Source organism: Suricata suricatta, chromosome 13 (genome assembly GCF_006229205.1).
Source record: "Suricata suricatta isolate VVHF042 chromosome 13, meerkat_22Aug2017_6uvM2_HiC, whole genome shotgun sequence".
NCBI lineage: Eukaryota > Metazoa > Chordata > Mammalia > Carnivora > Herpestidae > Suricata > Suricata suricatta.
In genome coordinates this window covers 7,688,138-7,698,366 of record NC_043712.1, presented here as the reverse complement: position 1 = coordinate 7,698,366, position 10,229 = coordinate 7,688,138, and the positions used below count along the sequence as shown (strand labels likewise).

General features: G+C 48.3%; 1 protein-coding gene across 1 annotated transcript in view; it reads left to right on the top strand.

The window, feature by feature from the left end:
- Positions 1 to 10,229, top strand: part of GARNL3 (GTPase activating Rap/RanGAP domain like 3) — a 141,549-nt gene that overhangs the window by 113,827 nt on the left and 17,493 nt on the right. Inside the window, exons 17-20 of the mRNA XM_029921076.1 lie at positions 2,901 to 3,125; positions 7,230 to 7,328; positions 7,665 to 7,781; positions 8,631 to 8,990. Of these exons, the coding sequence (XP_029776936.1) occupies positions 2,901 to 3,125; positions 7,230 to 7,328; positions 7,665 to 7,781; positions 8,631 to 8,990 (801 nt within the window). The remainder of the gene's footprint in view (positions 1 to 2,900; positions 3,126 to 7,229; positions 7,329 to 7,664; positions 7,782 to 8,630; positions 8,991 to 10,229) is intronic.

Below are 10,229 nucleotides of genomic sequence, written 5' to 3'. Positions count from 1 at the left end.
GGTCAGGCAGACAGGGCCGAGCAGGGCTCCTCAAGCCTCGTGTGTGTGCGGCCCGCCGGGACATCGTGACCAACTGCCTGGCCCGTTCCAGAGCTCCGGAGAGGAGCCAGGGTTCTGCCTGTCTAACAGGCTCTCGAGGGGCGCCTTGGACACACTCGGCAAAGCTCTAGGGCCGTGTGTCCCAAGCTTCTGTGTGTACTAGAATCGCCCCCAGAGTGTCCGGGGTGAGCCCTGAGAATCTGCATTTCAGGTGACACTGACGCTTTCTGGTCAGAGGACCACAGCCGAGAAACTGCTGCTTAATCTATAGTCCACTCGGCCACCCAGATCCTCTGTGGCCTCTGTATCTACTTCTCACTCCCACTTTCCTTGGGGAAAAAAACAAAAAAAACAAAAAATTAGGGTGGTAATCAAGAACAGAAGAGAAAACAATAAAGTTGCATATAAACTTATTATTTGCATGATTTTGTATTGTACAATTCCCAATGTACTTAATTATGGCCATGTTCCAGGTACGTAACAGATAGTTAAACGGGACAAATCCACGGCCAGCCCATCTCTCGAGAAGTGTCCATTATAAAAGCAGAAGAGTTACAAATGCATTTACTTCAGTGATAAAGCTATACATGATTTGCATCCAAATTGCAGACCCCAACGCACTGTAAAGTTTGACTTTAGGGAAACAATGAGCTCAAAATACAAGCGGCGCTAGAAAACCTCAACCAGTTTAAGGCCAAACTGATGGGAAAGCACCTTTTCCAAAGGTTGCCCAAACTCCCGCCATCCACTTGTTCGTGTAATTGGTAGAATTCGCACTGTTGCCAAGAGCTCTGTAGATACCAAATTCCAGCAGGGTTCAGTAACCTCGATAAGAAGTTCTCAGGCATATATAAAAACGAAAGGCTGTGGAAAGGTAACACCAGTGAACAGCAAAGAAAGAGCTTCCGTTTTGTTCCAGTTGCCCGAGGCCTTCGTTGGAGAAACTCGGCCCCAGAGGCCCTCGTGGACCTCTGTGCAGTCAGGTCTGTGGAGGCCAGAGTCCCTCATGCGTCTCCCAAGAGTATTTTGTTTCCAAAGAGGAGGCTTTGTCACCACCACCCCCCCTTGGCATCCATCATTTCATGAGCTGTGTTAATATTCCTAGAGGGACCAGCCCTTGAGCAGGAAGACCAAAGGCCACGTTCTGGCCCCACAGAGTCTGCACCCAGCCCCTCACGTGCAGAAAGGAGTCCAGTGCAATGGCAAATGCCATCAGTCCTCGGAACGGAGCCTCTATGGGACCAGGTCTGAGTTCACATCGCTGATACTTCATATATGATGTCCTCAGGCAACTTGGAGTCCCCAGCCCCTTTAAGAACCCATGAAATCAGTGGACACCCCCCCACACACGCTAGCTCATTAAAATGTACACCCGGCACATGTACACAGCATCTCAAACATAATTTCACAGACCTCCTGAAGCTCTCGGCGGATCCCCGAGGAGCCTTAGGTCTTCTGGGTTAAGAATCCCTGTTCTGCATAAATGTTCCAAGTTTGTGTCTTCCATTCAGAGAAAGTTTTGTTATGAAGAGTTGGTCGGTTTTTCGGTCTTGGTGTTACCTAACCCTCAGGCTTCCATGTCTGGCTCCAGCTGGCATTTGCAGTGTCTTTGCTTTTTCATGGCCTCCAGCTCTAAGTCACAAAGTCAGAATTTCCAATCATCTTCTCAAGGGAAATGCCATTTCAATTAATGGCCCAAACGCGTGTAGCCCTTTCTAAGTTGTAAAATGTTGTCACATTCTTTGTGTGATCTTTCCAGAACAGCCTATAAGCCTCATCTTGGCAATTAGGAGATTCACTTTGAGGCTTGGGAGTTTCTTAAAGGGAGAGCACACTTCCCAAGAGCGGTGATATACACAGTCTTTACCCTCATCCCAGTGACGCCCTTGAGGGCGACCTCACGGCCACCACTACATTCAGTACGTGAACATGTGTTCACCCAGTGCACACACGGACACACCTCCGTGTGCCCACACCGGGTCTTGCACTGTCCCGAGGTGGCACGTCTGGTTGAGAGTAAAAGCAAATATGTCATACTTTACCTTGTCCCCAAGAAGCTCCAAAAACATCTTTGTCCTTTGAGGCTAAGCCACGTGCTTTGGAGGGAAGCTAATGGCTCTGCTGAAAATGTCCCTGATTCTGGTGTGACCTAGAACCCACTGAATGGTGCCCCCTGGCCCCAGGCTTCCCCACGCAGCTCTGGGGCAGCTGTGAGGGGGGCTGACTCTGGTGCCCGAACCGAGCATAGGACTAAGGGGAAGAGTTCACAAGGTATGAATCCGTCACGTGGGGGAGCACGAGTAGGTTTGTTGGCAGCACTGTCCAGATTCTTACAAACAGGTGTTATTTTTTTTTAAGTTTCAGTAGCCGTAAGTGGGTCAGTAAGCGTTTTCATATTCAGGCAATATCAGGTTCTTGTGTTGTGTACGACTTCATAATTTTACCAAATCAGCAACACAGCAATCAGGCTTATTTTGTAGAGCTATACGGGTCTTCCTTTTATGATAACCTAATGTGAATTCTCCAAACAAACAGGCAGCAGTTGGTCCAAGTTCAAGTACTAAAGAAAAATGTTTGTTGGAAGACGTTACCAATGCTCCAGTTGCTCCCGAGGAGCACTGTCACCTATAGAGGCAGGTCATAATGCCAGAAACTTGTGACTTCCCTCTTTTCCTACTGCATATGTATTTGGAAGGGAACTGAGGGGTGCCTGGCTGGCTCAGTCAGTAGAGTGCGTGACTCTTGATCTCAGGGTTGTGAGTTCAAACCCCACGTTGGGTGTAGAGATCACTTAAAAAATAAAATCTTTTAAAAAAGAGAGAGAGAAAGGTAACGGAGTGGAGGGCCCACTCGGCTCCGAGTTTGGGGCCACGTGGGTCACTGTTGCAGGCAGTGGACTGTACGTTTCCATCTGACGGGCCGTGGAATATTCTTTCCAGTGCGCTTATTCTCTGATGCTTTTGTTACCTCGCAGCCTTGGGAGCCCCAGTGTTTCTGCAGTAATTTCCCTCACGAAGCCGTGTGTGCGGATCCCTGGGGCCAGGCCTTGCTGGTGTCCACTGAGGCTGGCGTCTTGCTAGTGGATGGTTAGTGAGTAGCTGTCCTTCAAATGTCTTTCTCTGTGTGACTTGTGCTTCTAAGCGGGTGACGGCCAGCCAGCTCCCTGTAGATAAACGTGTCCTCCGCAGTGAGGTGAGCAAGGTTTCCTTTCCTTACAAGATTAACCCCTTCTTTTCAGGACAAGCAGAGGGAATATATTCTGAACAAGCATGCCAGAGGGTGAGTCGTGCATGACAAGTTTATCCGTTCCCCAGATCTCCTTAGTCTGCGGACCTCAAATGACCCACAAAAGGAGTCTCCTTTTTGGCCATTACTTGTCATGATTCCAACATTTTCCCTTAAATCAACAAGGACACCCTTGTTATTTCAAGCTCCATCTCAGGGACCTGTCCTCTATCAAAGCTCTTTTTTTTTTCTGAAGGTTTCTGATTCAGAAGGGATTTGGTGTCCAAAACACATAATAAGAGTTTAGATAACCCATTTAGGATGGCTATCGAAACAGACTTTGACAGGAAGACATGTTTCAACTTAATGTCAAGTCAACCTTCCTGACAACCAGGTGGATCGCTGCGCCTGGGAGGCAGTCCTTTCCGTCAGCGCCCATCAGCCCCCAGTGGGACCCGCCCTTGGGGGACGATGCCGTGGAGATGGGGATTTCATTTAGACTCCAGTACAACAGGGAACCAACCCTTTGGATTTTTCCAGACTCCCAGTGAATGTCAAAGGGATTAAACACAGGTAGCAAGTCGTCCCCTGGGGCTTCAGAGAGAGCCATAGGCACGGAATCTGTGTCATCCAAGGACACGTCCTCCACAGCACAGAAGCAGGCTACCGAGTCTAAGTTACAGACTGATGTTTTATGAGATGAGAAGCCAACATGCAGAGATGCCTAAATCGGCAGCATCTCCGCGCCCCGAGGCATGACCTTCGTTTCCTCCTCAGACCCTGTCAACAGGTGTCCTAGGTGCCTGCCATGTCCCGGGCTTGGTGCCAGGTGCGCAGACAGGAGAGGCGGGGCCAGTCTTTATAATGGACTTATTTCCGATTTCATCTGTTACTCTTGATGTCTATTTCAGTTGTGTGTCCATAACGTAATTATCTAGATATGTGTGTATATAACTATATAATTGTATATACAACAAATTTACTAAACAGCAGATAACCTAAAATTTGTAAGCGGAGAATTGAAATTAAATATTTAATACAGAAACTACAAAACCATTCGAGAATCTTTGTGATCTGGAAGAAAAAACCTCTGTGAGCTTCAGGTCTCTCTGAAGCGGGGGGAATTTTTTAAGCGGCTGAAAACAAGTTTACAATAATGAAAACTGATGAAATCAAATGGGAAAGATGATCCTGACGCGAAGGGATGGTGGAGATTAAATTAACCTGGTTAAATGTTTGGAGCGCTGTCTGGCACAGAGTAGTCATTGAGCGAACACCAGCTATTACCTTTACGATATCCCTCTGGACATGCCAAAAGCTAACAAAATCCATAGATTTTGCCAAAGGTGCAACCAAACAAAATCATTTATTAAAAAAAAAAAAACAATAAGAGACTATAGACGTTTAGTCTCATCTCTTAGTTTCATAGATGGAAAAACTAAAGAAATGATGTGACTTGCCCAAGATCACACAGCTGGTTAGCAGTACGTCTGGACTGGAGCCCAGAGGTGATCCCTAGTCCAACATTCTTCCCAACTACATTTTATTAAAATCAAATTAAACTCGGGGCGCCTAGGTGGCTCAGTCGGTTGGGCCTCCGGCTTCGGCTCAGGTCAGATCTCACGGTCGTGGGTTCGAGCCCCGCGTCGGGCTCTGTGCTGACAGCTAGCTCAGAGCCTGGAGCCTGCTTCCAGTTCTGTGTCTCCTCTCTCTGCCCCTCCCCCTCTCATGCTCTGTCTCTCTCAGTATCAAAAATAAATAAAACAAAAAAAAATTTTTAAATCAAATTAAACTCTACCAATGTTATTGTCTTTACCCTGACACAGATTTAAAAAAAAAAAAAAGTAGTCCCAGGCAAATAGTTATGATCTGATCAAAAGATTGTTAAATTCTACCTTTTTGTTGTTTTTCGGAATGAGAAAATACAATTTGCAATGACTGTTTGTAAGGCTTCCTTTAAAACACCACCAACCAAAAAAATTCTCTGAGAGCTCTCTGCTTCTGGTTTTTTTTTTTTTTAATGTAAAAATCAAAACTAAGATTTTCTGAAATTTTCATCTTTATGGATCCAAAATTTCATGGAGGTGTCAGATATAAGGATTTCCATGATGTACCAGGAAATCCTTTTCTTCCACCTTGAAGGACCTAGTCCCCCACAGATGGTAGCCACATGCACTCACCAAGAACTTGAATTTATTTCATCAGATTGTTGTTTTCATTTCCTGGGTACACACACTGCTCCCTCTGTTCACTTTTGTTAAGAAGAGAATAACCCTCAAGGCTTTCTTTGTATTCCTCCTTGGGCTTTGAAGCCGTGATTCTCCTGTTATTTCTTTGTTTACCTTTCTTCTTGTCAATACCTAATCACATTATGAATTGTTTCCATGAGTAAATCTCTCCATTTCCTTTCAGGCCAGGTTCCACTTTGTCCCCATTAGCAGCTGCTTAATTGCATTAGACTCCCCCCCCTTCCCCCCCGAGAGTCTGCTCCTTTCAAGGTCATTAGTAAAACTCAAGATCCTTTATAGTCTAAGTGCAGCGAAAACTACTTTGAAGGCAGACTGAACACTGATTAAATACGCTTCCACTATTTGTTTGGGGGTTGCAATGACAGAAAAGACAGCTCAAAGAGATCATTTCTTCATAAAGAGATTACAAGAAGGAGAACATGGCAGTGAAACAGCCCTTAAAGTCACATGTCAGTTTCTCGTATCCCTGCTTCCTCCTCCTTCCTGAGCTATGGAGAAACCTATTTGGCCACCTGCGGGAGACTTGACAGAGAATAAATGCTAATTCATTCATAGATAGATGGGCTGCTGCACGGTGTCCCTCCGTCTTAAATGTCAAACCAAGTGCTTCTTCGTATATGAATTCCTTCCAGTCCTGTGAGCCCTCCCTTGTGAGGCACTCACTAGCCCTGTCCCAACAACAAAAGTCTCTTCTCTCCTGGGCAGCATCCAGGGAGGGATGAACCCCCAACCAGAAATTTCTAGAAGAGCCAAGACCCTCAGGGCCCCACGCACCTCAGTTGTAACCAAAGAAACAAACCCAAACCCACAAGGAACACTTGAAGACCTAAATATCAAAGTACAGATAAAGAAGATGCCCCTTATCCTGCCTGAAATGTCCTCACCAGGACCTCTTTGCCTTGTGCGAAGAGTCTTTGCTTATGAAAGAGTCTAGCATGTTCTGGGGACCCTCCATGTCCATGTCCTGGGGACCTCAGGAACAAAGTAATTGCTAGCAACTTACTTCCCCAGTAAGTAAGCTTAAAAACAAATCCTAAGTATCATTGCAGTCTCTGATCAGCCATTTACCTGATATTTCCTGAACATTTCCATTACAACTAGTTTTTTTCCTGTCATTTCAACTACTTCATTGACATTTTTCTCTTATTTTATCTAAAAAGGAGATTTCATATTCCTCTACAGGGAAATACTGAAAATGTAGAGGTCAACTCCCATTACTAGAGACACAAGCATAGAATAGGGTATGTCTGTATTTGTTTTAAATACAAAAGGAAATTTTAATTTTGCTTTCTGGAGAGAGAGACAAAATCACCTAAGAAATGACGCAATTTCAAACATTCCATAAAAATAAGAAAACACTTAAGAGAAATGACTGAGCGTTTTATTTCTTTTTTTTAACCTGCTGTTCAGTCCTTCGGTACAGTGCCAGTGAAAACTGGGATGGAGAGACACCTCTTTTCTCTGCTGAGCAGGGAATAGAAGGTTCTAGTTCCTGGGCCCCACTGCTCTTCCCCCTGTCTAGAGGAAGGAATGACCGTCCTCCCTGAGCTGAGAGAACAGGGTTGGAACTTATTGCACAGACCTTACGAATGTTCCAGAAGCTGACCTTCCTCGCCTAGAGAGAACCAGGGTCCAGACCCACGTGCAGGCATGTATTATAGGTTCTGGATGCATGGGCAGGGTACAGTGTCAGGGTGACCCCGTCTGCTCTTCCAGATGACCTTCCGTCGGTGCCCGTGTTCGACAAAACCCTGCCAGTAAAGCAGATGCATGTGCTGGAGACCCTGGACCTTCTGATCCTCAGAGCGGACAAAGGTGGTGCTCCGCTGCCCGGTGGCGTCCCCTGCAATGGGGCGGGGAGCATGTGGCCTTGTGTGGCCGACCACAAGGGTCGCCAGGGTCTGACTGCATGGGTCATGCCAGCGACCGCTGCCCAGGTGCCCGGTGCGCAGGGTACCCAGGTGGCCCTTTGTTCTCTGAGGAGAGGACGGTGGGGGAGGAGGGCGGTGGGGCCCATCCTTCAGTGCACTGTTGGGCTTTCTCCCCGGTTCTGGACACCCCGACTCCCCGTGCCGTGGCGGTGGCTTGCCTGCGCCATCCGGTTTGCCCGTCTGCCCATCCATCTCCTCCTCCACCTTCTCTATCTCACAGGCAAAGACGCCCGCCTCTTTGTCTTCAGGCTCAGCGCCGTGCACAAGGCCATCGAGGGCACACAGGCCGTGAGGGGCAAGTGCGACTGCAGGGACAACAAGCTGGAGAAAACGAAAGGTGACCGGAGGCTTCGTATTTTGGGTGGTTTCTGTTCAGTGAATTCTTTTTTCCCTCCGACTGCCCAGCTTTCCCTGGAAATGGAAATGTGTGGGAATTTGACTTTATTGGTGTGGTTTTTCCTCGGAGACATCCCCAAGGTAGACCCTCCGCTCCCCTAGAGAAGCCTGAGGGGCGCCTGGGGGCCTCAGTTGGTTGAGCGACCGACTTTGGCTCATGTCTCGCGGTTTGCGGGTTCGGGCCCCATGTCTGGCTCTGTGCAGACAGCTTGCACAGAGCCTGGAGACTGCTTTGGATTCTGTGTCTCCTTCTCTCTCTGCCCCTACCCTGTTCGTGATCTCTCTCTGTCTCTCAATAATAAAAATAAATGTAAAAAAAAAATTTTTTTTAAACATGCAAATACAACCTCCTGAATGGAAGAAAATATTTAATAGAAAGAAAGAAAGTAAGGTGAGTTTTGTTCACACGTGTGCAAAGACAGACTTTTAGCCTCTGGCTCCTGGTGCTCTGCTCCAGGAGACTGGAGACTGCTTCGGATTCTGTGTCTCCTCCTCTCTTTGCCCCTACCCTGTTCGTGATCTCTCTTTCTTTCACACGGTGTCAGGGGCTCGAACCCAGGACCACACGCTCCAGGAGACAGGGAGTATGACTTGCTTAATTTTCCTGAAACTCAGCCTGACTTGTATCTCACATCTCCGTCGTGGTTGGTTTCTGGAACGTTCTCAGGCATCCCCCCCACCCCCCGAGTCACGCTTCACTTCCAGGGTTCTCAGGCATCGCCACATCGTCGAAGCCTGGGCCCTTCCAGGCTCCCGTCTCATGCTCAGCGTCACTTGTTTCTCCTCGCAGGCTGCCACCTGTACGCCATCAACACTCACCACAGCAGAGAGCTGAGGGTCGTGGTCGCCATCCGGAATAAGCTGCTCTTGATCACGAGGAAGCACAGCAAGCCAGGCGGGGTGGCCGGCCCCTCGCTGCTGTCCCCCCTGCCCGAGTCCCCTGTAGAGGAGTTCCAGTACATCAGGGTAGGTCTGCTCTTCAGATCTCCTCTCCGGGCGGACGTGTCCTCCACCCGGAGCCTGTCAACCACTGGGGCTGTCTCACACTCCGTCACCAGCTGGGGAAACCCTCGTCTGCTGCCCCAGTTTCCCCAGAGGACTGAACAGGCTGGACGGCTTTCCCCCCGCTCCATCCAGCCCGTTCATGCCAGTGAGCACCCGCGTGCACTGTTCTAGCCACGGGGACATGGGGACACGGCAGCGAACAGGAGGTCTTCTCGTGGAGGTAGCTTTCTCGTTGCAGGAAGACCTAAAGGAGGAATTAACCCTGTGGGTTCTGAAGATAACAATAAGGTGGATTGAGGGAGGAGAGGACAGTGAGTGGTGGTGAGGGGATTGTTCTAGAAAGGATGTCCCAGAAGCCGTCTCCAAAAAGGTTGCCTTTGAGCAGAGATCCGGGGAAATATGGGAGGAGGTGATGAGGGTAACTGGGGAAGGGGGTTCAGGCAGAAGGAGCAGAAAAGGAGCCCGGGACCCTGTTCAAGGCACAGTTAAGAGGCTGTAGCGCTGGAGACGAGGGACCCAGGCAGGGAGGTCAGAGAGCCCTGAAGGCCGTTGCCAGGATTTTGACTTCAACTCTGAGGGAGAAGGGGCGGCCACTGGAAGGTTTGAAGCAGCGAAGTGACATGTTTTGAAAAGATTTTTCTGGCTGCTGGCAGAGAAGAGTATGGAGGGGGCCCTGAGCAGAGAGGAGGAGACCCTCTAAGAGCCTAACGCAGCCTCCTAGCAAGAGACGGTAGTGGCTTTGGTGGCCAGAGAGGTGGGAGAAACGGCCGGGCCTGCCTCAGCAGGATTTACGGATCCACCGAGGGCGGGGCTTGAGAGGAGCCGCCTTGCGGGCCCCATCCATTTCCTGCTCTTACTATCTCTTCCCTTGCTAAAAATGTCGGGATATATTATGTGAACTGAGTCACACATTGGCTGCTAAGGCAAACTTCGCCTGTAGAGGAGCTGAGCAATTATTTTTGCCAGAATTAAAGCCTGCTGAATTATGCATATCAGTTTCTGCTAATATTCAATTTAAGGGGACGAAACAGCATAACAGTTAAAACAAGTGAAAAATCTGGCTATAATTAGATGTTAATCTTCTTAATACAGTAATTAGCCATCTTGATGACCGTCTATGTAGAGCATGTGCCTTTATGTGGAGTATCAGCTCTCCTGAGCTCAGATCTCGGCTCTACCATATATAAGCTATGCGAATGTAGGCAAGTCATGTGACCTTCGAGCCTCAGTTTCCTTCTCTGTAAAACGGCATAAAGCCTTACCTGTTGCATAAGGTTGTGAGGATTCAGTGAGAACAGTGCCTGGCACTGTGTTAAGTGCTCCGTGAGGTTAGCCATTATTATTTTACTATGATGAGCAAATCCTAGGACAGGGCTGGACTGAG